At 48.7% G+C, this 27,673-nt stretch overlaps 2 protein-coding genes across 4 annotated transcripts in view; one reads left to right on the forward strand and one right to left on the reverse strand.

Moving 5' to 3' along the window:
- The window catches only part of LOC146356234 (uncharacterized), a 943,348-nt gene that overhangs the window by 101,920 nt on the left and 813,755 nt on the right, over positions 1-27,673 (reverse strand). The window lies entirely within an intron of this gene.
- LOC146356238 (uncharacterized) lies at positions 1,592-17,703 on the forward strand. 3 transcript variants are annotated; one of them, XM_084831701.1, is made up of 4 exons: positions 2,184-2,498; positions 3,603-4,004; positions 9,638-9,752; positions 13,457-17,703. In XM_084831701.1, the coding sequence occupies exons 2-4, from the start codon at positions 3,969-3,971 to the stop codon at positions 14,815-14,817; spliced, it is 1,512 nt and encodes a 503-aa protein (XP_084687827.1). In that variant the 5' UTR covers positions 2,184-2,498; positions 3,603-3,968; the 3' UTR covers positions 14,818-17,703. The 3 variants fall into 3 exon arrangements, with proteins under 3 accessions (XP_084687829.1, XP_084687828.1, XP_084687827.1); XM_084831703.1 differs by lacking the exon at positions 3,603-4,004 and having other exon boundaries at positions 1,592-2,243; XM_084831702.1 differs by lacking the exons at positions 2,184-2,498; positions 3,603-4,004 and adding an exon at positions 1,592-2,149.

Raw genomic sequence — 27,673 nt, forward strand, 5'->3', positions numbered from 1 at the left:
TTGACGTGATAGATTAAAAAACACACACCTAGGAACAAGAGAAAATCCTCCAAATGCACAACACAGTACAGCTGTCTTAAGGATATCATATCGTATATTTTATGGCATCGCTGCCCTTATCGTAACATCGACAACATCACGTCTTGACCTAGAATGATTTCTTTCATCTTGGAAACCTTGGTGAATGCTCTCTAGAGCTGCCTTCCCCAACCTGGTGCCCTCCAGATGTTTTGGACTGAAACCCCAGCATCCCTGACCATTGACCATGCTAGTTGGGGCTGATTGGAGTTGATGTCCAAAACATCTGAAGGGCACCAGGTTGGGGAAGGCAGCTCTCGGGAGTAGCAGTGGAGTCTGTGGGGAGAGTCCTTAGCAGTGGATGGAGAAATGAGTCTGCTTGATCAGGTTTTCGGTTAGAAGAGCCTGGACAACTCGCTTTACTTTTCACATTGTTCTTAGCCTTTCTTACATCAGCTAACAATGCAACTTTTGCCGGCCTTGAAATTTGAACTGCAGCAATGTTCTTTTGGAATTGCAGATTTTTCTTGGAGCTGTACATTTTGTGCACAGTAGCACCTTTTTAAAAGCCCTGCTAGCATCAGGGAACAGGTCCGCTGTCAAGAATGGATTAACAGAGTAAGGACCATGAGGGCCATTGGGGCAGTCACATATACAGCAGCCACCTGGAGGGTGATGAGCTTTTGGCCGTTTCTCAGCTTGGCAGCTCAATTGCTCGGGCTAATTGGGAAAGTGATAGTGGGAAGATGCAACCTCTATGGAGGGGGGTGTCCCGGGACTGGGCTGGGGTTGGGTGTTCCAAATCTGCCTGGAGTTGCTAGGACTGGGCAATAAAAAGAAGGCTAAGGAAGGGGCGGGTGTCTCTTCTGGCATGGACAGTACTAGGGTGTGCTGCTGGTTGATGGCTATCCTGAGAGGCCCATACTTTGGTATGTATAGGATAGACGAGCTAGCATTATTTTACTCTTGGGAGTGTGTGCCTTGGGGTTTGGCATTTCTGGTTTTGTTTATAGAGTTTTGAACATTGCTTGTAATGTCCTGTGCAACCTACCACCTCTCCCCTGTTCTCTTTGCCCTTTCCCTTTTAATAAACTTTTATCCAACCCTTAGTTGGTGTGGTCTACCTGGTTAACTTCAGTGCTAAATGCAGTGCCTATTGGCCTGGGTGGGAGCTATTGGGTTACTTTTGGGGAAATTTGTGGCCAAGCTGGGCCTCTCCTACCTTGCAGGGTTGTTGGGGCAAAGCCAGCAATCCTTCGCATCTGCCATTTCGGGTAGATCTGGTAAATACAGCGCTTTCAGATCCAGAGTCTTCCCAGGTCTAGTTGATTTCACTGGACCATCAGCTAGCCAAGGAACTGTGGAAAATAACTAATGCAAAGCCATGTTGTCTCAGCTTCTTCATAGCAGATTCCTCAAAGGCCTAAAACTGTTGTCTCTGTTTCTTCCATATTGAAGGAGAAACCGCTAGGACAGTAGAGATAACTTATCTTGTTTCCACAGCAATTCGCCCCATACCTATGAATCATGCTGCTCGCAAAATAATTGGGTCATAAATCCTGGGGAACTCGCAGGACTGTCAGGGAAGAAGCTGGGGGGGGGGGGGGTTCAGTGAAGGTTTACTTGAGAATGAGCAGACGCGCGCCGGGCTTGGCTGGCGTCACTTATTTAGCCACACTGTGATGAAGAACGTCGCTGGCGAGTGTTGATCTGCGCTGCCTCTGGGTGGACAGAGCTGCCTTCGTTGTACACGAATAAATGAGTCGGATCTCACCCGCGCGTCCAGAGCTTAGCTGGAGGGCAGCTGGGCGCGGGCCTCCGAGGCCAGTTTTGGACTTTTCCCACAGAACCGAGGGTCCTTCTCTCCTCTTACCGCAACGACGGCCCTGCGGCTGGCTCTGTTTGCCACCGGCGCGCGGGGCACGGCAAACCCTCGACGCGGCCTTGGCCTCTGGGCGCGACTCCGGCCCCTGCCCCGCTCGGCCTGCAGCCCCCGCCGCCCAGCCCGGCAGCGCCTTCCCGTCCCGTCCCGCCCTCCGCTCCGCGGCGAGGACGCGGGCGCGCGGCCCTCCTTCCTTCCTCCCGGCCGCCTTCCCGGAGCCGGCGCGGCGAGGGGGCCGCTGCACGAGCGGTGAGGCGCCGGGGGGCGCAGGAGCGGGCGGGGGCCGGGGTCGACGCGGGGCGGCAGAACCGGGGCGCGCGCGAGGGGCCCTTCCCTGCCCCCGGTGAGGCGCCGGGGGGCGCAGGAGCGGGCGAGGGGCGCGCGGGCGGCGGGCAGGTGTCCCGGGGAAGCCAGCGCCGCCCGGCCGCAAGCGCGCCAGCTTCGGAGGCGGGGGTCGCGGAGGACGACCGTGCCGCGCGCCGCTGGCGCGAGTTCGCCGCCCGCCGCGGAGAGCCCTTCCCGCGTGCCGGCGGATGCCCGCCGCGGATGGCCCGCGACAGGCGCGAAGAGCTCTGTGCGCGTTGCGAGATGACTGCGGGTGACGGGGGTCGTCTCCAAAAACCTTCTGTGCCCGCTGAGGCCGGAATGGGGGGGGGGGACCCACGGCACCTGCCAGATCCCCCGTGTGCCCCCATGGTTGCGCCCCCGTCCCGTAAATCTGCGCCCCCATTATTATTTTTTTGCAAACCAATCGTTAGAAACAGGTTTCAGTTTTGTCTTTGAATGGCCTGCAAGGCGGAAGACCTCCAACCTCTCCTTTTTCGGCGCCCCCCCCCCGAACTGCTCGGCCGGCTGGCGGCCTGCCTCCCACTCCCCTCCGGCCCTGCAGGGTGTCCCTGCCCGGCCTTGGCCTCTGGGCTCCGCGGGGAGGCGGCAGGAGGCGTGCAGGCGCCCGGCTTCATAGAATCATAGAAGAGTAGGGTTGGAAGGGGCCTACGAGGCCATCGAGTCCAACCCCCTGCTCAATGCAGGAATCCAAGTCAGAGCATCCCTGACAGATGGTTGTCCAGCCTCGTCTTGAAGGCCTCTAGTGTGGGAGAGCCCACCACCCCCTAGGGAATTGGTTCTATTGTCATGTTGCTCTAACAGTCAGGAAGTTTTTCCTGATGTTCAGCCGGAATCTGGCTTCCTGTCACTTGAGCCCATGATTCCGTCTCCTGCATTCTGGGATGATCAAGAAGAGATCCTGGCCTTCTTCTCTGTGACAACCTTTCAAGGACTTGAAGAGCGCTATCATCTCTCCCCTCAGTCTTCTCTTCTCAAGGCTAAACATGCCCAGTTCTTTCAGTCTCTCTTCATAGGGCTTTGTTTCCAGTCCCCTGATCATCTTTGTTGCCCTCCTCTGAACCCTCTCCAGTTTGTCTGCATCCTTCTTAAAGGGTGGTGCCCAGAACTGGACACAGTACTCCAGATGAGGCCTAACCAGTGCTGAGTAGAGGGGAACTAGTACTTCCCGGGATTTGGAAGCTATGCTTCTATTAATGCAGCCCAAAAGAGCATTGGCCTTTTTTGCAGCCACATCACATTGTTGGCTCATCTTCAGCTTGTGATCGACAACAATTCCAAGATCCTTCTCGCTTGTAATGTTGTTGAGCCACGTATCCCCCATCTTGTAACTGTGCATTTGGTTTCTTTTTCCTAGGTGCAGAACTTGGCATTTATCCCTATTAAATGTCATTCTGTTGTTTTCTGCCCAGCGCTCCAGTCTATCCAGATGACACTGAATTTTGTTTCTGTCTTCCAAAGTATTACCTACCCCACCCAATTTTGTGTCATCTGCAAATGTGATCAGCATTCCCTGCACCTCCTCCTCCAAGTCATTCATAAAAATGTTGAAGAGCACTGGGCCCAGGACTGAGCCCTGCAGTACCCCACTTGTTACCTCTCCCCAGTTTGAGAAGGACCCATTGATAAGCACTCTTTGAGTCCGATTCTGTAGCCAACTGCGGATCCACTGGATTGTTGTTTCATCTAGCCCACTTTGAGCTAGTTTGCTCATCAGAATATCATGGGGCACTTTGTCGAAAGCTTTGCTGAAGTCGAGGTATATTATGTCTACAGCATTCCCACGGTCCACAAGGGAGGTTACTTGATCAAAAAATGAGATCAGATTCGTCTGGCAGGACTTGTTTTTGACAAGGGCTTCCTCCGCCCTTGCCCAGGAGCGTGGTGAGGGGGAAAGCAGGAGAAGCGGGGGGGGGGGGGAGGAAGAAGAAGAGGGGAGGAGAGGAGGCTGGGGGGGCAGGGGGAAGTCCAGGGCAAGAGAAGAGCCGGCCTGCGGCACAGCTTCCCCACTGTGAAGGGAGCCACAGCTCCAGCTCAGGCACACCCACGCCATCTTCCCCTGTGGGAGTGGGGATATCGCAGGGTACTTTCACAAAGTCACCCCTCCTGTCTTAGACGGGGGGGGGGGATCGGGGCTTGTGGATTTCATTCAGGCTGGGGACGGGGCGGGTAGATAATGGTGTCAATCTGCCGGGGGGGGGTTGCCTTTTCCTCCCTCCCAGAAAGCTGGAGCTGCTTGAACCTGTGGACCCCCCCAATGAGGGTGAAGATCTTCAGCGCTCCACCGGGGCGGGTGGGGCATTCCGGGGATGTTGGAGGGATCATTTGGGAGAGGGCTCCACCCTGAAAGGCGGCCTAAAAAGCATTTAAGATCCATATAGAAAATGAGCTGTGTCCTGCGTTCCACGCCCTCCTCCCTGCTTAGAAGCTAAAACAAACTCTGAGCATCCCAGCCAGGCTGCTGGTGCTGAGTCGGGGGCTGGGAGGGGTCTGGTGAGTTCAAGATTGCAGGCAGAAGCTGCAAAGCAACACTCCAGGCAGGGGGATGGGGGGATGGGCAGGGGGAGAAAAGGCAGGAGCATTTGATGGGAAACAAACTGCATCCCTTCCTTGAATGCTTTACTTTCGGGGTGAGGTGAGAACTTGTTAATTCTGCCAGGCTTATTACATGTTCAGGTTAAGGATTTTAATCAGTACTTTTCTGGCTGTGTTATGTTTGATTGCAGTTTTTGTATTGCGTTTATTATGAGGTGATGTTACTGTGATGTAAAGCAAATGCCCTGGAGACCTGGTTGAAGGGCAGTCTGAAAATCCTGTAAATCAAGAAGTAATGGAATTTTTATAGAAGTTGTACAAGAAATAGAGAAAAATTATATCTATGTATGTGGATTTTGAACTTTGAGATGGTTCACTTTGTTGTTGTTAAAATTAGGAGAGAAATGAGATAATGTCGGTGAACTCAATGTATGATATACAACTAAGATAAGAACTTTGTTCAGTCGTTAAGTCGTGTCCGACTCTTCGTGACCCCATGGACCATAGCACGCCAGGCCTTCCTGTCCTCCGCCCTCTCCCGGAATGTGCTCAAGTTCATCTTCATTGCATCGGTGATGCTATCTAGCCATCTCATCCTCTGCCATCCCCTTCTCCTTTTGCCTTCAATCTTTCCCAGCATCAGGGTCTTTTCCAGGGAGTTTTCTCTTCGAATTAGGTGGCCAAAATATTTGAGCTTCAGCTTCAGTATCTGTCTTTCCAATGAGCAGTCAGGGTTGATTTCCTTTAGGATTGACTGATTTGACCTCCTGGCAGTCCAGGGGACTCATGAGAGCCTTCTCCAGCACCACAGTTCGAAAGCATCAATTCTTCGGCGCTCAGCCTTCCTTATAGTCCAGGTCTCACAGCCATACGTTACTACTGGGAAAACCATAGCCTTGATTATACAGACCTTTGTCGGCAAGGTGATGTCTTTGCTTCTTACTATGCTGTGTAGGTTTGCCATAGCTTTCCTCCCAAGGAGCAAACGTCTTTTAATTTCATGGCTACAGTCACTGTCTGCATATAAATTAAATAAGCAGGGCGACAATATACAATCTTGTCGTACTCCTTTCCCAATTTGGAACCAATCGGTTGCTCCATGTCCGGTTCTTACTGTTGCTTCTTGACCCTCGTACAGGTTTCTCCGGAGACAGGTAATGTGGTCTGGTACTCCCATCTCTTTAAGAATTTGCCACAGTTTGTTGTGATCCACACAATCAAAGGCTTTAGCGTAGGCAATGAAGCAGAAATAGACGTTTTTCTGGAATTCTCTTGCTTTCTCCATGATCCAGCGAATGTTGGCGATTTGATCTCTAGTTCCTCTGCCTCTTCGAAATCCAGCTTGTACTTCCAGTAGTTCTCGGTTCACATGCTGCTGAAGCCTAGCTTGTAGGATTTTGAGAATCACCTTGCTGGCATGTGAAATGAGCGCAATTGTGCGGTAGTTTGAACACTCTTTGGCATTGCCCTTCTTTGGAATTGGAATGTAAACTGACCTTTTCCAGTCTTGTGGCCACTATTAGAGGTCCAAATTTGTTGACATATTGAGTGCAGCACTTTAACAGCATCATCTTTTAGGATTTTAAATAGCTCAGCTGGAATACCATCATCTCTGCTAGCTTTGTTGTTAGTAATGCTTCCTAAGGCCCACTTGACTTCACTCTCTAGGATGTCCAGCTCAAGCTCAGTGACCGCACTATCATGGCTATCAGGGACATTCAGATCTTTCCTGTATAGTTCTTCTGTGTATTCTTTCCACCTCTTCTTCATCTCATCTGCTTCTGTTAGGTCCCTGCCTTCTTTGTCCTTTACCATGCCCGTCTTTGCACAAAACGTTCCCTTGAGATCTCCAATATTCTTGAAAAGATCTCTAGTCTTTCCCATTCTGTTGTTTTCTTCGATTTCTTTGCATTGTTCATTTAAGAAGGCCTTCTTGTCTCTCCTTGCTATTCTCTGGAACTCTGCATTCAGTTGGGTATATCTTCCCCTTTCTCCCTTGCTTTTCGCTTCCCTTCTTTCCTCAGCTACTTGTAAAAGCCTCATCAGACACCCACTTTGCTTTCTTGAATTTCTTTTTCTTTGGGATGGATTGAGTTGCTGCCTCCTGAACAATGTTACAGACCTCCGTCCATAGTTCCTCAGGCACTCTGTCTATCAGGTCTAATGCCTTAAATCTATTCCTCACCTCCACTGTATATTCATAAGGGATATGATTTAGGTCATACCTGAATGATTTAGTGGTTTTCCCTACATTTTTCAATTTCAGCCGAAATTTTGCGATAAGAAGCTCATGATCTGAGCCACCGTCAGCTCCAGGTCTTGTTTTTACTGACTGTATAGAGCTTCTCCATCTTTGGCTGCAAAGTACATAATCTGATTTCGATATTGCCCATCTGGTGATGTCCATGTGTAGAGTCGCCTCTTGTGCTGTCGGAAAAGCGTGTTTGCTATGATCAGCGTGTTCTCTTGGCAAAACTCTGTTAGCCTTTGTCCTGCTTCATTTTGTACACCAAGGCCATGCTTGCCTATTCCGGTGATTTGTTGACTTCCTACTTTAGCATTCTAATCCCCTATGATGAAGAGGACATCTTTTTTTGGTGTTAGTTCTAGAAGGTGTTGTAGGTCTTCATAGAACCGATCAACCTCAGCTTCTTTGGCATCAGTGGTTGGGGCATAGACTTGAATTACTGTGATGTTGAATGGTTTGCCTTGGATTCATACTGAGATCATTCTATCGTTTTTGAGATTTTACCCCAGTACTGCTGTCCCACCCTTTTGTTGACTATGAGTGCTACTCCATTTCTTCTACGGGATTCTTGCCCACAGTAGTAGATATAATGGTCACCTGAATTAAATTCGCCCATGCTTGTCCATTTTAGTTCGCTGATTCCCAAGATGTCGATGTTCAATCTTGCCATCTCATGTTTGACCACCTCCAGCTTACCTTGATTCATTCATCTTACATTCCAGGTTCCTAGACAATAGCGTTCTTTACAGCATCGGACTTTCTTTTCACCACCAGACACATCCACAGCTGAGTGTCCTTTCGGCTTTGGCCCAGCCGCTTCACTCTTTCTGGCGCTACTTGGAAATTCCCTCTGTTCTTCCCCAGTAGTATATTGGACACCTTCCAACCTGAGGAGCTCATCTTCCGGCGTCATATCCTTTAGCCTTGTAATACGTTCCATGGGGTTTTCTTGGCAAGAATACTGGAGTGGGTTGCCATTTCCTTCTCCAGTGGATCACATTTTGTCAGAACTCTCCACCATGACCTGTCCGTCTTGGGTGGCCCTGCACGGCATAGCTTATGGCTTCACTGAGTTATGCAAGCCCCTTTGCCACAACAAGGCAGTGATCCATGAAGGGGTCAAAGGCTTTAGCATAGTCAATGAAGCAGAAATAGACGTTTTTCTGGAATTCTCTTGCTTTCACCATGATCCAGCGAATGTTAGTGATTTGATCTCTAGTTCTTCTGCCTCTTCGAAACCCAGCTTGTACTTCCTGTAGTTCTTGGTTCACATACTGCTGAAGCCTAGCATGTAGGATCTTGAGCATAACCTTGCTGGCATGTGAAATGAGCGCAATTCTATGGTAGTTTGAACACTCTTTGGCATTGCCCTTCTTTGGAATTGGAATGTAAATAATAAGCATTTGTTGTGTAAGGGGAGCCAAAGGTAGATGTCAAGAATGGGTTAATAGAGTAAGAGCCACGAGGGCCATTGGGGCAGTCAGGTATACAGCAGCCACCTGGAGTTTGATGGGTTTTGGCGGTTTTTCAGCCTGGCAGGTGAAGGCCAGGGGTTGCTCTGACTAATTGGGAAAGTGATAACAGCCATGCCTGGTGGGAAGATGCAACCTCCTTGGGAAAGTGGGGTAGGGTGATCCGGGACTGGGTTTGGATTGGGTGCTCCAAATCTGCCTGGAGTTGCTAGGACTGGGCAATAAAAAGAGGGCTAAGGAAGGGGCGGGCGTCTCTTCTGGCCCGGACGGTACTAGGGTGTGCTGCTGGTTGATGGCTATCCTGGGAGGCCCATACTTTGCTATGTATAGGATAGACTAGTTTGCTTTATTGTTTTACTCTTGGGAGTGTGTGCCTAGAGGTTTGGCGTTTCTGGTTTTGCTTAGAGTTTTGTATTTGTGTACAACCTACCACCTCTCCCCTATTCCTTCCTCTTTGCCCTTACCCTTTTAAATAAACTTTTACCCAGCCTTCAGTTGGTGTGGTCTACCTGGATAACTTCAGTGCTAAATGCAGTGCCTATTGGCCTGGGTGGGAGCTACTGGGTTACTCTGGGGGAAAACTGTGGCCAAGTGAGGCCTGTCCTACCTTGCAGGCTTGTTGGGGTGAAACCAACAATCCTTCACAGTAGATATCTTACAATCTTAAGAGATACTTTAGTGTATGTGTATTGTGTGTTTAGCCTTGTGATACGTTCCATGCGGTTTTCTTGGCAAGAATACTGGAGTGGGTTGCCATTTCCTTCTCCAGTGGACCACATTTTGTCAGAACTCTCCGCCATGACCTGTCCGTCTTGGGTGGCCCTGCACGGCATAGCTTATGGCTTCACTGAGTTATGCAATGAATATGAACCTGAGCACACTCCGGGAGAGAGTGGAGGACAGGAAGGCCAGGCGTGCTATGGTCCATGGGGTCATGAAGAGTCTGACACGACTTAACGACTGAACAACATTGTGTGTTTATGTTTATGTTTATGTTGTTGTTGTGTTGTGTTGTGTTTTTCTTTTCTTTTTTAAATAAAAAAAAATTATATATATAAAAAAAGAAGTAGTAAAGGCACCCTGCCTCTGTTTCCTGGTTTTCTTGCCATGCTGAGGAATGGCTTCTTTTTCTTTCAGCTCCTGCTGTCCTTGGAGGAGGGGGCTGGACATTTCATCCTGGAGGAGTGGGCTGTGCTGGATCCGGGCCAAAGGGAAGTCATGGAGGAGAATGATTGCAATGCGTCCTCTCTGGGTAAGGATCCTCTTGCCTTGACTGACAGATATTAGCAAGGGGAGGGATGAGAAAGGGACAGCTCACAAAGGGCCTTGTGCCGGGGTTAGTGCTGTTTGTTCAGGAGTGACCTGCATGGCAGCGGTCTCTCCTCCGGCCAATAGTCAGAGCTGCACTCACACAGAGGTTGCCCAGGAAAAGGACAACTGATACCAGAGTGTGACTCATGAGGGTGCGACCTGGGCAAGGGAGTGGCGGATTCTTTCCTGCCAAACGGCTTTTGTGCATTTGATGGAGGGCGGCAGGATGGGCTGTGACAGGACCGTTTGCACCAAACGGCGGCTGCTCACTCAGCCATCGTAGAGGAAGCGAAGGTGTCAGCCTGGCCAGTTTTCAGGGCATCGGCACCCTGTCAACAGAGCGTTCCAAGCCCTGTATTAGCACTTCTGTCCAAATATAAGAGCACGACGACTCATGTATGTTATCAAGAAACAGCATCTCTTTTATTAGCAGCAGCCATTATAGAAATAGCAAAATCAAGCTGGGGTATGCAGTGCAAGGGTGGCGTACCAGGATTTGACAAGTCCCATCAGAAAGTTGCTTAGGGCATGGGCAGGCAGCGTCATTTGGTCTGGAAACCCGATTGCCACCACTGGAACAAGCTGGTCAGCCTGATCACAGCAAGGTGTCAGGGCCCTGCCCTCAAAGCCCCTCCCTCTCCGTGACATCCTCTCACCATCCCCCCGTCTCCCCTTTTCTCCCTGCCTGGAGGAACGGACTGTGCTGGCCCTTGCAGGAGCTCACTCCTGCAGGCAGCGCCTGATTCGGGGCCCTCCTTCCTGCTATGTTTGTGTTCCATTTCGCTAGGGATGTACAAAAGTCACTTACCTTTCGCGAATTATGTTTATGGGGGGGGAGGCGTTCCGTCCCTCCCCCCGGAATCCTTGACGGGGAGGGAAGCGCTCCGTTTCTCCCCCCCCACCGGAATCCTTCATGGCCGGCTGTGCTCCACGGCAGCTCCACGGAGCAGCCGGGCAGGCCCAGCCAGCCCAGAGCCGTCCGCAGTCGGATTTCTGGCCGCGGAGGGCTCGGGGGGGGGAACCGCATACGCAAATGGCGGCGGCTATGGCCAGCTGCCGCCGCCACCATTTTCAGTTTTGTTTTTTGTTTTTTACAGAGTCGTGATAGGCTATGTAAGTTTTTACGTAGCCTAAAATGTCTGGGTAAAAAAAAAAAGAAAAAAGTGTACGCAAATGGCGGTGGCTACAGCCGCCGCCATTTGCGTACGCTTTTTTTTTTTTTAACCCAGACATTTTAGGCTACGTAAAAACTTACATAGCCTATCACGTCTCTGTAAAAAACAAAAAACAAAACTGCAAATGGTGGTGGCGGCAGCTGGTCGGAAGACCAGCCACAGGAGCCGCTGCCAGAGCCGCCGCCGCCCGGAAGATCCGCCCCAGGTAAGTCTCGTCCTGGGGGGGATCCGTGGGGGGGCGGGGGGTAGCAGGCCATTCCACCAGATTTCGGGGGGCCGAATGCACTGGCATTCGTCCTCACCGTGATCTGTGGCGGAATTCTCTGCCATACCTACATTTCGCGCATGAGTGACGCAGGAAGGGACTAGGCACATGCTTGCAAGACCAGCTCCTGCAAGTGCTGCCAAGTCCACCGGAATCCCGATGTTATCTCCAATCTGTGAGTGGAGATAACAAAGGGATTCCCCTTCCTGCCTGTTGGCCTCCCATGGGTGGGGGGTGAGCAGTGTCCAGGGGTACCCCTTGTTATTTCTGATCCCAGATCGGAGGTAACATGGAGATTTCATGGCAAAGGGACCCACAGCAGGTCGCCAGTGTTCTATGGGCCAGATTGGAAACTTCCACAGGCCTGATCTGGCCTGTGGGCCAGAGGTTCCCCACCCCTGGGTTAGTTAGCGGGATGTTCAAGCAGGATCATTTCTTCGAGAGAGAGTTTCCATGCTTGACCTTTCCAAACAAACCAGAAAGATGACTTCAGACTACCTATCGTGCAGAGAGAGTTCAAGAGGGATGAAATGCCAGCGACACTGTTGATTGGATATATAACCCAGCAAATCAAATTAACAGCACTGCTATCATTTAAACTTCAGAGAGGAAGATGAACCCTGTATTAATAATAGAAAGTAGAACCAAACCACCTACACCGCCCACCTAAAACTGGGTAAAGATGGGGCCAGTCTCGCCTCCCTCGAGAGGGAACTCCACACTCGTATTCAGGACATCGGAGAGAAAGGAAGACAGCAGGGAACGCAGTGTGTGTGCGTGTGTGTGTGCAGGATGGCGGGAGGAGGAGGGGAAGTGGTGAAATATGCAGGCTGACCACTCCTGGCCGAACAGCCACAGCCCCCGTATGGTAATTCCACAGCCACATTATGTTATGATAATTTATGATATTTATTTATTTAATCATACTGACATATTGCTTATTGTAATAAGATCTTTTAGCACTTTACATAGAAATATTAAAATCACTAATATACATTGCTAAAAAGAATTTCATCTACAATAACCACAGAAACAGTGCAAAGAATAGAAGAAGTGGGTTTTCAGGAGTCCTTTCAAAAGGACCCACACTTTCTTCCTCCCAAACTGCACGGGGGAGGGGGCGCAGCCTACAGCTGGATTGCTACCACCTTTTCGAGCACATTGCTCAGAAATGGGGTGTTTGTGACCTTACAATACTTAGTATGGGCTTCTGGACCCAGGAAGGGGTTTTCCAGGAGTGGCCACACCATGATCTCCTAGACTGCAGGCATCACTTTCTTCTATTTAAAAAATAAAGTTTTATTGTATTTCAAATCTCTGGATTGCTGCTAGGTTTTATTTTGGTTGTATTTTGATACCGTACTTTAAAGGTTTGATATTGTTTTTATGCTCTACCTTTTGGTTTCAGTTTTTGTGACTCTTCAGCTAAATAAATCCTCTGGTTTCAAAAACTGAAACTGGACCCAGGAAACAGGACCAGCCAGTACACTGGCAAGTTGACAGACAGTGTGTCAATAGCAGCGTCTTGTCTGCTTTTATTCTGTATGGCAGCCTGAGATGTCTTTGCAGCTCTATTACAACCCATAAACTGCATTAATAAATAATAATAATAGTAATAATTAATAATAGATGAATGCAACCCCAAAACATCTTAATGCGCCCCCCACATACACACTTCTGCAGGGAGGGACTGAGACCGTGAGACCAAACGTGAGACTCCTCCCCCACAGCCATTTTGAGCTCACCAGGTCCCTTCCGGCCTGGGTCCGCCTCAGCCAGCTCTGCCAGGGAGGCCATGGGGCAGCAGGGCAGGCGGTACCCCAGTTGTACCCCGTCAGGCTCTTTGGGCCGACACATGGCACAGGCCCTCCTGGCCTGTCCAGGGCAGAGTGGTTTTCTGAGGAGATGCCCACGGGCTTGTGGCTACCTGCTCTGGCCGCTGTTTTGGCTCCTGGTCTGGTCAGACACAGGTCACCTGGCTCATGCCTGTCCTGGCCACACGCTCTTCTCCCTAGGAATTGCAGTGAAGAGCAAGTCAGAGGGTAGTTTGTGACAGGACCGGCCTGCCCACCAGGTCTTTGAAGGCATGCCCAGTCAGAGATGGCTGTCTGAGGATCTCCACAGCAGTTGATCCAGTTCATTCCTTGATTTGACAGTCGCTTTCTTCTTTGCGCTCATGTTCTGGTTCTCTCTGTAATTCCACAGGGAACGTGTGCGAGCCAGGGAATGAAAGGAAAGTCCATCAAATGCTGGAGGAAAGCGATACGGTATCAGTTGTGGATGAGAATGCTGGGAATCCAGATGGAAAGAAGAAGCAGGAGGAAACTCTGAGAAAGAAGCGCAAGGGAAATCTCAGAAAGAAGCACCAAGGAACTCTGAGAAAGAAGCAGAGGAGTAAATCAATTTCTTGCCTGGATGGCGCATTTCCAGAAATACCAGTTCATGGAAAAACACAGCCAGCATCGGAAAGGACAGAGTGCCCTGAGAGTGGGAAAAGCCTTGCTCATAAGTCAGAAGTTGATAACCTTTGGAAAACTCACACAGGAGAGAAACAGTTTAAATGTTTACTGTGTGGAAAGAGCTTCACTCGGAATGGAGACCTTAATTCACATCAAAGGATCCACACAGGGGAGAAACCATGTGAATGCCCAGAGTGTGGAAAGAGTTTCAGTCGGCAAGATTACCTTGCAACCCATCAAAGAATTCACACAGGGGAGAAACCATTTAAATGTCTGGAATGTGGAAAGTGCTTCACTCAGGGTGGACAACTTACGGTACATCAGAGAATCCACACGGGGGAGAAACCGTTTAAATGCCAGGAGTGTGGGAAGAGCTTCAGTCAGCATGACCACCTTACCTCCCATCAAAGAATTCACACTGGGGAGAAACCATTTAAATGTCTGGAGTGTGGAAAAAGGTTTGCCCGGAATGATGCGCTTACTTCCCATCAAAGAATGCACATGGGGGAGGAACCATACAAATGCCTGGAGTGTGGAAACAGCTTCTATTGGAATGCTGACCTGATTAAACACACTCGAACCCACACAGGAGAGAAACCATTCAAGTGTCTGGAATGTGGGAAGAGCTTCAGTCAGAGCTCAGCCCTGACTGTACATAAAGGAACTCACACAGAGGAGAAACCATTTACATGCCTGGAGTGTGGAAAGAGCTTCCTTTGGGCTCGGCAACTTACTGTACACCAAAGAATTCACACTGGAGAGAAACCATTTAAATGTTTGGAGTGTGGAAAGAGTTTCACTCAGAATTCTCACCTTAATTCACATCAAACGATCCACACAGGAGAGAAACCATTTAGATGCCTAGAGTGTGGAAAGCGCTTCAGGCGGAGTTATCACCTCGCCTCCCATCAAAGAACTCACACCGGAGAGAAGCCATTTAAATGCCTAGAGTGTGGAAAAGAGTTCAGTTGGGGCCATAACCTTACTTCACATCACAGAATCCACATCGTGGAGAAACGGTTTAAATGCCTGGAGTGCGGAAAGTGCTTCCGGAAGGGGGTGCATCTTACTTCACATCAAAAAAGCCACGGTGGGCAAACGATGTAAATTCCTTGAGTGTGGAAAGAGTTTCTGAAGAAAACATAGTCTGACTTCATGTCAAGGAGTCGTGTTGGGAAGAAACGATCATAATGCTGCCAGTGTGGTGAAACCTGTTCTCATAAAATAGACCTTTGCTACCTCTGACAGGGGGAAGCTCTATAAATGTTCTGGTTGTAGCAAGGCTTTTGCAGTATAATACAGGTGAGCTCATACAGGGAAGCAACTATTTCAATGCATAGTCTTGAGTGGATGAACCTTCTAGAAGATTATGCTGTGTGGAGTGATTTATTCTTGCTTCCTCTGGGCCTTTGTATCTTATTTGGCCCTTACAAAACACAGCAACAGCTGATGTTAGAAATGGGACAATGGGAAGTTCCGCATCTATGGAGCCTAGGTTTTTTCTATTCTGTTCATCTGTCAAGGAAACGGATTTTGGTAATAAATTCTACGTTTTCGTTAAAAGATGAACAATTTGGCTGTTTTGATTCTTGGGCAAGTGCCATTCAGCCCCATTGCTTTGTTACTTTTCTCATTTGCTAGTAAAGAAATGAATTCATCTCTTATCACCACCCACCATTGCTATTATTGTGGACCGTTCAAGGCAAGTGTATGGCACAAAGGTGGTGGGAACTGACCCTTTCATTTACATCCCATTTGATGAGGATTCCAATAGTTCACCTTGTATTAGGATTTATGGAGGATCCAGAAGTGTGCGGCCTGAGGCAGGCAGGCAGTTTTGAAGGGAGCTGGCAGCATTTTAAGTTTGGTGTCTCTGGACACACATTTCCTCGGTCTCATTCCCACCTCTGGTCAAGGAGGCTTTGCAGTGTTTTCAGAACCAACAAACCGGGGCAGTCCGGTTTGCCAGAGTCTGTGTATGCTCTCAGCATGAGCAGCCTATTGTTACTGCCATTCCTGCCCACTCTTATTCTCTGGGAGCATGATATTTTTATTTTTAAAGAACCAGGCCAGATGCTGTCATATGCCAGAAAAGCACTATGGTCAGTGGGTTGCCTATAAACATCCATGCATAACAAGTGCGGTGAGTAACAAATGGGGATAATTTTCATTTTCCTATTTGCACCCATTTCTCACTGGTTTAGTGGTGGGAGGAGCATACCTTTCTCACTAATGCCCCCAAGACATCTGGTGGGGAAAAAAGGTTAATGAGAAAGAAAAACAACAAACGGAGACATGATCTCTAAAGGCTGGGAGATCCAGAAGGGACTGTCTGTAGTCTGACTCTCCTGGAGTTTGTGGTGACTCCTTTCCCCCATTCCTGGGGCGTTCCAGGTTGTGCTTGAGTGTCTCTGGCTTTCCTGAGGATCAGCTGTGCTGTCTCTTTTCTACGTGCCCTTTGGGAAGTCGCCATCATTGCTTGCTCATGGCTGGCTGGGGAATGCTGGGAGTTGTAGGACTTTGTTCTGTCTAAAGCTGCATAGGCTTGCGCCCTAATTTTCATAATGACACCTGCTGAATTCATTAGTTTTCCTGCTGTGCTGCTTTCATCCTGCTTTTCTGTGTTGTATTTTTTATTATAAACCATTTTTAATTTTTTAAGTTTTAAAAATGGAGATGCGAGGTCAAGATTTTTAAAAATAAAGAAGTGCCTTGCTTATCTCCGCTTTTTGCTATGTTAAATTTCTAATTAGGTTGAAGTGGGGAAAGAAGACTCATCCAGATTGTTAACCTTATTCTCCAATGAACACTTTAAAATTAATTGTAATAGAATGTTTTGATGGTTGTTAACCAAGGGTGTCCCATGACGGTGTGGCCACCGAAAAGGTGCTGTCTCTTCTCATGGCCAAGAGTGCTGCCACCCTGAACTGGGCAAGGGCACTCCTGGCTACCGCTGTCACTTGTACCTTCAGATGCAAGGTTGAATCCAGGAGCCACCCTCAAAGTGCACACCTGATTCTTCAAGGGGTGTACTCCCCCGTCCAAAACAGGCTGAATGCCTAATCCTGAATTCATCTTTCTTCTGACCAGTAGCGCATCAGTCTTGTCTGGATTAAGCTTTCATTTTCCCCCGTTTCTAATTGTGGATCAGCAAGAACCATGGACAGGACCAAAACCTTATTTTTATGCCGCTGGCTGCATATTCCATTTCTGTGGGTTTATAGTCCAGAATGTGTGGTTGATGAGGCTTTGATCAGGAGCACCTCAGGAATGTCTGTGCTTTAAACGAGACACCTTCTCAGACCTTGGGGAAGTGATGCACACGCAAACATATTCCCACCCAAGAGGAAGGTGAGTGTGTGTGGGCGTGAGAGCTGTTCCACAGTTTGAAAGAGACGGGCAGTGTGACAGAGAGGACCCTGCATGGACCGAAGGCAAAACATCCCCCTGGGGATCGGACGCATGGACATGGGCAGCCATGGAGAAGTGCCTCTGAGCTCTTCTCCCTTCAGCCACCATCTATCAACTCCAGCTGATTTTTAAACCATCTCTTGGCCAGAACCTCTGAGCAATCATGTCCTTTGATGGGTCTCCCAACTACCAAGCCAATTTGTCAACCTTACAGGCAATCCACCTGGTCCCTATAGAAACAAATAGCCTTAGTCTTTTCAAACTGCCAGCTTGAAGGCTCCCTTCCATGGAAACCATAGAGCGAGTCAGGGGCTGTGTTTGTGGAATTCATAAAGGGTGCCTTAGCTTTCCCCATAATTTGAGCGGGGAGGAGGAGGACAACAGCTCCATGAAAATGTCAACCCAGTGTGTGCAGCTGCTGTGAAAAAGACAAATTCCATGTTAGGCATAATTAGGGAAAGAATTGAAGATTAAACTGCCAATATCATACTGCCCTTATACAAACCTACTGTGTGACCACATGTGGAATACTGTGTACAGTTCCAGTCACCGCACCTAAACAGAGATATTGTAAAGCTGGAAAACTTGCAGAAAAGGGCAACTAAAGTTTTCAAGGGGCTGGAGAGGCTCTCCCCTGTGAGAGAAGGTTACGACAGCTGGGATTGTTTAGCTTGAAAAAAAGGCGGGTAAAGGGGGACACGATAGAGGTGTACAACATGATGCATGGTGTGGAGAATGTGGAGAGGGAGACATTTTTCTCCCTCTCTCACCGTAGTGTAGTGGCAAATTCAGAAGTGCAGGGTCCCTTCGTGACAGTCACAGCCATGCCCCCTTCTAAGATTACACAGTCTTGTAAGATATGCAGCCTTCAACTGGGATCTAAAAACAGTGCAGCTGAGAGTAAGGCAGGGGTATTTCAGCTGGATGGCTGAGAAAAAGATGCAGGGGTGTTAAGATCTTTTTCACTCACTCACTCACTGAAACACAAACATTTTAGGTTTTCAAAATAAGATACTCTATGGAAGCTTCACCCTCTCAACTCAGCCCTCATGGACAGATCCCTTCTCATTTAAGCAGCCCCCTGGCACACGCCCTTAGCGCCCCAGCATTACCCATTAGCCTCCCCTAAGCTCCTTCATTATATCTCTTCCCTAGTGGTGTAGTGGTAAATTTGGAAATGGAGGAGCTCATTGTGACAGTCTCCAAGGGCAGTCCAAAACTTTTAGGCAGCTGTGTCGATCCATATCCACAAACCAGTTCTAGGAGTTCTCATCTCCACCAGGAGTACGTCTTTGGTAAAGCGAATAGGTCTTAATTGCCCATTCCAGACCAAGCCACCCCAAATACTTTGCATTCCAACATGGAACAAGATATTGGTGGTTGGAAAATTAGTTCCCCCCACAGCTACAGTGAGGATTGCAGCTAAGCTCAGAGGGAACAGGGAATTCTGAGGGGGGTGGCAGATGACATCAGAGTCCCTGCTAATGAAAAAGCCTGGCCTCCACTACACCACTGGGCAGGAGACGACTTGAATGATCACAGTGTCATGTAACGAGCCCAGAAACTTCCGTGAAGGAGCAATCTCAATTGCAGGATAAAAGCTCCATGTGAGTGATGCCAAACTTAGTGCGGACACTGCATTGGCCCAAGTTTGTGCGTGACTCGTTTTCTTGGGGAAATTGACCACCTCCAAGGGAAACCGAACCGCCCTTTGTGCAACATGAAGAAAGTCCAAGAAAGCTTTGTGCCATAGTGTTAGTCTTTCAGGTGCCACAAGACTCGTGTGTGTGTGTGTGTGTGTGTGTACGCGCGCGCGTGTGTGTATGTATGTGTTTATATAAAACATGTAATATATGTGTGTGTTTGTATATAATATGTAACACACACATATACATACGCACTCCTAACTTTTGTCTCCAAGTCAAATCAATGAACATTGTATGCTCTTGGAATGGAAAAGCGCAGAGTATTTATTTATTTTATTTATTGCATTTATATCCTGCCTTTTTTCCTCCAAGGAACTCAAGGCAGCGTACATGATCCTCCTCCTTCCTCCATTTTATCCTCAAAACAACAACCCTGTGAGGTAGGTTGGGCTGAGAGTCTGCGACTGGCCCAAAGTCACCCAGTGAGGAACTGGGCAAAAAACAAAGGCATATTTCAAGGGTGGAGAGCAAAGGTGATTTCTTGTTTTGTTGCGTCTCTCCCTCCCCTCTCCTGCCCCCAAGTTCTGCTGCCTTCCTATGCTTAGTTTCCACCTTCTACTTCACCTCAGTGTGTGTGTCTGCCCTGGAACAGGACTCGGGTGCTGTTAATCTGGTACTGAAAAGGGTTAACAAAGAGTAAAGATGGCTGATTTGATCTGGGAGAGGCTTACAAGAGCCCCTAGAAGACCCCAGACTTGTAACCAGCTTTATATTCCAGACTCTTGATCCCTGGGCGAGAAGACGGTGAAGTCTGATTCTATACTAAATGATGTTATTTCACTAACTGTGACTCTAACTGAGATTTTGCAGGACTGTCTTTAAAGAAGGGGAAAAATGCAGCTGTCTTTGCAAGCGGCTTCTCAGAGCTTGCTCAAGGCCACTATGTGCTGGCAGAGTGTCTAAGTGAGATGAACAGAGGCCACTATGTGCTGGCAGAGTGTCTAAGTGAGATGAACAGCAGAACTGAGCATGCTCAGATGCCTACTGAGAGGAGGAAAAGTACTGTTTTGACATCTCGGGGTGTACACCTGCTGATAATGTCCTTACTTGAGGCTAGCTGGGCGGGGAAGCTGTAGCCCTGAGCACAACTGGATATGACCAAAAATGGCCAAAGGTGTCCAGGAGTTCAAAGAAGACATACCAGGGAGAATGCATCAGTCAAGATAACATGCCCAGATGGTGGACTTTGGGTCGTATTTTGGGACATTTCAAAGTAACCCATTTGCAGTAGTGCCAGATATGTTCCCCAGACACATAAAATTGTGGGAGATAGATGGCGCACCTTGCTTCTGGTTGGTGGGCAAATGCTCTAACCACGTGCACCCCATTTTGATGGGGAGAGGATCGCCTCATTGCTCTTTGGGCCCCACCTTTGACCAGAGCAGGGGTATAAAAGCACCGGGGATGGGAGCTCCTTGCTGCTGCTGCTCCTTCGCCACCAGACCCAGGGATTTGGGTAACTACGGACATCCTTAGACTCTTAGACTTTGGAACTTGGACTATTATCTGAAAGGAGAACTTAGAATTATTTCTGAGTTTGGGACTTGGACTGATTTCTAAACTTGAGACTTGGAGGTTATTTCTGAGGATGGGATTTGGAATCCCATCTTCAGAGCTGGCAAATAGAATTATTTCCAGGTCTTGGGTTTTCCTTTCACTCTAGCTCCTACCCCTACTCTTCACGTGCCTAGAGGAACCTAGTAACGCTTTAGTGTAGCTTTTATATTCAAGTAAGTTAAAAGACGCTTGCTCCTTGGGAGGAAAGCTATGGCAAACCTACACAGCATAGTAAGAAGCAGAGACATCACCTTGCCGACAAAGGTCCGTATCATCAAAGCTATGGTTTTCCCAGTAGCAACGTACGGCTGTGAGAGCTGGACTATAAGGAAGGCTGAGCGCCGAAGAATTGATGCTTTTGAACTGTGGTGCTGGAGAAGACTCTTACGAGTCCCCTGGACTGCAAGGAGGTCAGATCAGTCCATCCTAAAGGAAATCAATCCTGAGTGCTCATTGGAAGGACAGATACTGAAGCTGAAGCTCAAATATTTTGGCCACCTAATGCGAAGAGAAAACTCTCTGGAAAAGACCCTGATGCTGGGAAAGACTGCAGGCAAAAGGAGAAGGGGACGGCAGAGGATGAGATGGCTAGATAGCATCACCGATGCATAGGGATGTACGAAAGTCACGTACCTTGAACGAAAGTTGATTTGCGGTGGGGGGGAGGCGCTCCGTCCCTCCCCCCCAAATTCTGGCCGCTATTTGCGTTCCCCTTATTTTCGCCGTAGTCTACGTAAATGTTTACGTAGACTAGACGTGCCAAAATAAGGAACGCAAATGGCGGCGCCCATGGGCGCCGCCATTTGCGTACACGCGGGGGTTTTTCCCCCCCCACTCAGCCATGATAGGCTATGTAAACATTTACGTAGCCTATCATGGTATTTTTTTAAAATCTAGCCATGATAGGCTACGTAAAACTTTACGTAGCCTATCACTTTTTTTTTTTTTAACTTGGAAATGGCAGCGGCGGCAGCCGGTCGAGAGACCGGCTGCCGCCGCCCAACTGCCACCGGAGCCGCCGCCGCTGCCAGGGAGATTCGCCCAAGGTAAGTCCCGTCCCGGGGGGGGGCGGGGGGGCAGACTGTTTTGCCACCGATTTCGGGGGGCCAAATGCGCTGGCATTCGGCCTCCCCGAGATTCGTGATGAAATTCTCTGACATCCCTACCGATGCAATGAATATGAACCTGAGCACACTCCGGGAGAGAGCGGAGGACAGGAAGGCCTGTCGTGCTATGGTCCTTGGGGTCACGAAGAGTCGGACACGACTTAATGACTGACCAACAACAACAAGCAGGAGTAAGTAAGGGGAGGGTTAGCACTTAGTTTAGGTTGTTTTAGTTTAGCTTTGAGCCGCAAGTAGTAAACAGGAGGAAGTTGGAAGGAGGAGCCATAACAACATCAGAGGCTCAAGCCATTATCTTATTAGCCAAATTCATAATACCAGCTTTGGCAATAGCAATTCTTTGGATTAATCTTCTATTTTTGTTGCATTCTCTCTCCCTGTGATTATAGAGAAAGTTTCTGGCACTCATATAACCACCATGCCACTTTCTTTATATTTTGTATTTTTCTGAAATAAAGCCTTAAAGAGATTTCAATTTACAGTTTTGTCTGTAGTGATGTTTGTCTGTTGGGATTAGCTTGGTTACCCACCAGGGTGCTTCGTACCCATTTGGTGCAGGTTCTGAGGTTAAACAGGACTGAATTTACACTTTCGGGATCCCTTCCCTTCTTTTTGAGAGGTGGGAGGAAGGCCTCTTTCTCTTCCCCACCCCCAAGCAAGGCTGTTTCCTCTGCACCAATGCACCCCTCTCCACATTCCATGGGGAGCGGCTTGAGTACTGAAATAGGGCTTCAAAGAGGAACCACGCTGCTTTGGGGGAACCACTTTGCCTCTGGATTGCACCCCCTACTTGAGATTCTGAGAGGGGAACTGGAGGGTTCTTCTCTTTTCTCTATAAGACTCCCCCCAAAAGGAAATCCTGGGTGTGTCCCCCTCCTTCTCTCCCCCTCCTGCAAATCATAGAATCATAGAATAGTAGGGTTGGAAGGGGCCTACAAGGCCATCGAGTCCAACCCCCTGCTCAATACAGGAATCCAAGTCAGAGCATCCCTGACAGATGGCTGTCCAGCCTCGTCTTGAACGCCTCCATTGTGGGAGAGCCCACCACCTCCCGAGGTCATTGGTTCCATTGTCGTATTGCTCTTACAGTCAGGAAGTTTTTCCTGATGTTCAGCCGGAATCTGGCTTCCTGTCACTTGAGCCCATTATTCCGTGTCCTGCACTCCGGGATGATTGAGAACTGATCCTGGCCTTCCTCTCTGTGACAACTTTTCAAGTACTTGAAGAGCGCTATCCTATCTCCTCTCAGTCTTCTCTTCTCAAGGCTAAACATGCCCAGTTCTTTCAGTCTCTCTTCATAGGGCTTTGTTTCCAGTCCCCTGATCATCTTTGTTGCCCTCCTCTGAAAGGATCACCCCACTTTTACCTCTGCGTCCAGCCTTCTTCTTGCACGAACCCCCTCCCCCAGCCAAAGAATTTCATGAGACCCATTTCCCTTCCTAGAATACCAAGGGAGGTGCATTCACTATTGTCTTCCGCACTTTCCCTGCATTTCCTTCCTCTCTAGGAAGCAAAGCAAAGCTCAGCGCATTTAACCATAAGGGAGGACTGAGTGGCAGAAGCTGTCCACAAACCCTGAAGGGCTCCATCCTGTGCATGTTTAGCTGAGAAAAAAGGGGAGTGAGGGGAGACATGACGGAGGTGTACAAAATTATTCACAGTATGGAGAATGTGGACAGGGAGACACATTCTAGAACTCAAGGGGTCACCCCATGAAGCTGAATGGTGGGAGATTCAGGACAGATAAAAGGAAGGGCTTCTTCACACAGCACAGAGTTCAGCCGTGGAATTCACGTCCACAAGATGGAGTGCTGGCCACCAATTTGGATGGCTTTAAAAGAGGGTTAGACAAATTCCTGGAGGAGAAGGCTATCAATGGCTACTAGCCCTCATGGCTATATGTTACCTCCAGTAACTGAGGCAATAAGTCTATGTCCACCAGTTGCTGGGGAACATGGGTGGGAGGGTGCTGTGGCACTCCTGTCCTGCTTGTGGATTTCCTGTGGGCAGCTGGTTGGCCAGCAGTGTGTGAACAGAATGCTGGACTAGATGGACCCTTGGTCTGATTTAGTGTGGCTCTTCTCATGTTCTTAATGTTCATGTTTAGACAGAAAAATTACCGTACAACTCCCAGCATTCCCCTGGCTGGGGGATGCTGGGAGTTATAGGATTTTTTTTCCTGCCTAAACATGCATAGGACTGCATCCTAAAATACATTCAGCAGCTGGGATTCCTACTGAGTTCTGTGGTAAAAGTCCAAAACAGGACTCGAAGGTCCGCACCCAGCTGCCCTCCAATTAAGCTCTGGACACTTGGGTACGATTCAACTCGAGTTTATTCCTGTACAATGAAGGCAGCACTGTCAACACAGAGGCAGCGCAGATCAACACACACCAGTTACATTTATAATCAGTGTGGCTAAATAAGTGACATCAGCCAAGCCCAGTGTGCATGTCTTCTCATTATCAACTGAACTTTTACTGAACCCCCGCCCCTCCAGCTGCCTCTCTCAGAGCCCTGTAACTTTCTCAGGATTTATGACCCAATTATTTTGCAAGCAGGATGATTCATAGGTGTGGGGTGAGTTGCTATGGAAACAAGATGACTTATCTCTACTGTCCTAGCAGTTTCCTCTTCAGAAGAAACAAAGACAACAGTTTTAGGCCTTTGAGGAATCTGCCACGTAGGCATGAAGAAGCCGAGACGACATGGCTTTGCCTTTGTTATTTTCCACATTCCCTCATTTGATCCAATAGGAGCTGAATTCTTCATATTGGATCACCTAGAGCAGAGCTTTCCAAACTGTGTGCCGCGAGACATTAGCATGTCGGCGGCAGTGCGTAGGCGTGTCGCGCGAAATGCAGAAAATTGTGCGGAAGGGCACCGCGGAGCTCCCTTACTCGCGTTTGCTTCCCTTGGCCCCTCCCCCGGAACTTCCTAAAGCAGCTAATGTTAAAGCAGCTAAGGTTTAGCTGCTTTAACATTAGCTGCTTTAGGATCATGTGGCGTCTTGATGTAGGACGCACATGATTGGCGGTGTTGGAGCGGTAAGGCGAGGTAGAGGCGCGGGGCGAAGAGAGGGGAGGGGAGGCGCTGCCTTGGCTGACGCCGGCGCGGAGCTTGGCTGACGCCGGCGCGGAGAAGTGGCAGCGGCCACCAGCCCTGCAAGACTTCGAGCGCAGACTTCTGCACTGTGCTCCTGCGCGGGTGGAAACGCCGCCTGGGACTGCACCAAGCTGGCCGTCTGCCATCTTGGCCAGTCGGAACGGAGCTCAGTGGAGGCCAGAAGCCTCAGAATCAGGGTGCTCCCAAACACCCGGGCGAGCGGAGCTGCAGGCTGTCACCCAGTCAACCCACCTGCTGCTGGCTGAAGGGAGGCCACCCTCCCAAACCCAGTGTGGCAAACAGCAAGCCACCCACCACGTGGCACTTATAATTTGATTTCTGCCATTTATTTTTATTTTTACTCTGCTGCAATTGTGGATTAACCACCCACCAGCAGTGCACCACCGGAGTGTGCTGAAACTGGACTCTGGACATAGGCATTGCAAATATTTACAGCAATATAGCCTTGTAGTGAGACATATATATTTACACCATTTTTGTTGGACTTTTGCTTCTCTACTTCATGTGTTTTTGCAGCTGAGCTCCTACCTGGGCCAATGTGTCCTAATATATATTGTAAATACTTCAGTTAATTTTGTTTATTTTTCACATTTTCTTGCACATATTTACATACTGTTACTCATAAATGACAACAATGTATGTTATTATTTTACAAATCATATATTTTTAAAAATATAAATGAAAGGTTTTCATGAGATATGTTCTATCCCCATACATTTCGTTATTACAATTTATGTATGTGTCCGTATCTCTTATAACGGGTTAGTTTAACCTCCGGTTTGCTGGTAAAACTGAATTACCGTGTCATGAAATGATGCATTTCTAAAAAGTGTGTCACCAACATGGAAAGTTTGGAAAGCTCTGACCTAGAGAGTGCCGTCAGCTCACTGCTTCAGCAGTTCTTTCCGATTTTCTACCTCTTCCTGCGGCAAGCCTTGATACATAGCAAGAAATTGCTGACTAACTTGTCTTATACAAGACGTGAAGCATGCAAAGATGCAGGGTAAGAACAATACCGCAAATAGAATACCCAACACAACGAGAAAGCCTTGCCTCAACCAGGCGAGGTTTGGGAGCCATCCGGTTAGCCAGTCTACAGGATTCCATCCTTTCCAGGCTTGTACAGGTACATGCACTACTTCCCTAATGTCTGCTGCCAATTGTTTTACAATTTTCCCATTGCCATCAATCTTTAGACAATGGCCAGACCAATTACATTTTCCACACAGGCCGCCTTCAGCTGCCAGCAGATAGTCTAAACCCATTCTGTTCTGGATGATGGCTTCCTGCATTTGAATCATCTGCGTAGCAACCAGGCCCAAGGCATCTGCAGTATGACTGGCAAATACTTCAACTGCTGTCTGCAGCCTGATGAGTTTATTGGTGAGATATGTCAAATCTCGTGCTGCTATATTGGGTTCCCAGGTAGCAGGACCATAATAAGCAATAATTCTTTTAGCCGGCCATAGGTCATTTCCCCACTTTTGAGTTGCACTGAGCATGCCTTTATTGGCATCTCTCTTCCTTCTTTCCAACTCTGTGTAAGCGGGATGATAGATATGGCTGCTCCCAAGTAAAAGTTGAAACGGTGGATATATGTTTCCAACATAACAGATCCCAGACCACTTAGGGGGGAGAGCTGGATAAGCTTGGTCCCCACATATAAAATAATGGCCAGCCTTGGCATCTTTTCCATTCTTAAAGGGACCTGGCCATGATGCTTTGTGAGCAGAGGGTAAGTATAATCAGTGTCGTATCCTTCCAGTGGTGGAAATACGCATTTTAAAGTTTTTGACCCACAGGATCATCTTTTAGTCAGTGTTACAGAATCAAGGAAGACAGTCAGAGTGTAAACAACTGACATGAGGAGTGGATAAGGTGGATTCTCATCTGATTCAGCCAGGCTGTTCTCTGGTTCTCACATTCTCACGGTTACAGAAATGGCTGAAATGACAGGGCTCAGCATCCTGAGGAAGAAGTAGGAGCTACTCTTTGGAGGATTCAGCCACCGCCTTCCCACCTCGCCCATACATACACTTCAGCCACCCCATGTCAGAAACTTCAGTCGCTTGTTCTTTCAATGAAAGAGGGGACGGACCATCTTTGGGCAGGTGGTTGGGCCCAAGGATTCACCTCACGATTAAACTGCTGTGACACACTGTATGTATCACCCGGTATTAGAAACTGTCAAGAACGATGGCCTGTTTCCCACCATGAGGCCGGGCCTGGGCATCACGTCCCAGGCATCCACCGGGAACAGTGTGTTATCTGCCAGCTCCTTGGCCCCGTTGCTCAAGGCCATGCTCAGTCCCTGCTAACTGGGAAATACATAACAGCTGAGTCTGGTGGGAAGTTCCTACCTCTTCCCGGCAAAGGCGGTCCCTTTGGGGGCTGTGCTAGTGATTGGCGAAGGAAAACCTGCCCTGGGTCCCTGGACCTGGGCCTTAAAAGGAGGTCGAGGGTGAGGGGTGGTGTCTCCCTTCATCATGGTGGTTTGGGACCTGCTGTCAGCTGGACGCTATCCTGGGAGGCCTGTATGTGGAAGGATATGCTAGCTAATTTGGTTATTTTGCTTGGGGATGTAGTAGAAAGGTTTTCTGTGTATGCTTTGGTTTTCCTTGCAAGGTTTCAGCTGTATAATCCTCTGTACAACTTACCACCTCTAATTCTCCCCTTCCCTCCATCCTTTTCCCTATAATAAACAGTTATCCAACTCCAAGTTGGTGTGATCCTTTCTGTTTGACCTCAGTGCTAAATTCAGTGCCTCTTGGGAGGAGAGGGAGGTTACAGGGTGTCTTTTGGAGCTTGAGACCAGGTTTGGCCTGTCCTACCTTGCAGGGACGTTGGAGATAGGTCTAGCATTCCTTCACAGAAACAAACATATTTTGATTGGGCTCTTAGAAACAGAGCTGGCTGCTTAGGCTTTGAGGCACCAGCCACGCCTAGGGCCAAGACAATCCTGAAAGATCATCCCAGAGTGCAGGACACGGAACAATGGGCTCAAGTTACAGGAAGCCAGATTCCAGCTGAACCTCAGGA

Source organism: Heloderma suspectum, chromosome 2 (genome assembly GCF_057233095.1).
Source record: "Heloderma suspectum isolate Gila_16-S chromosome 2, 16-S_ref, whole genome shotgun sequence".
Taxonomy (NCBI): Eukaryota; Metazoa; Chordata; class Lepidosauria; order Squamata; family Helodermatidae; genus Heloderma; species Heloderma suspectum.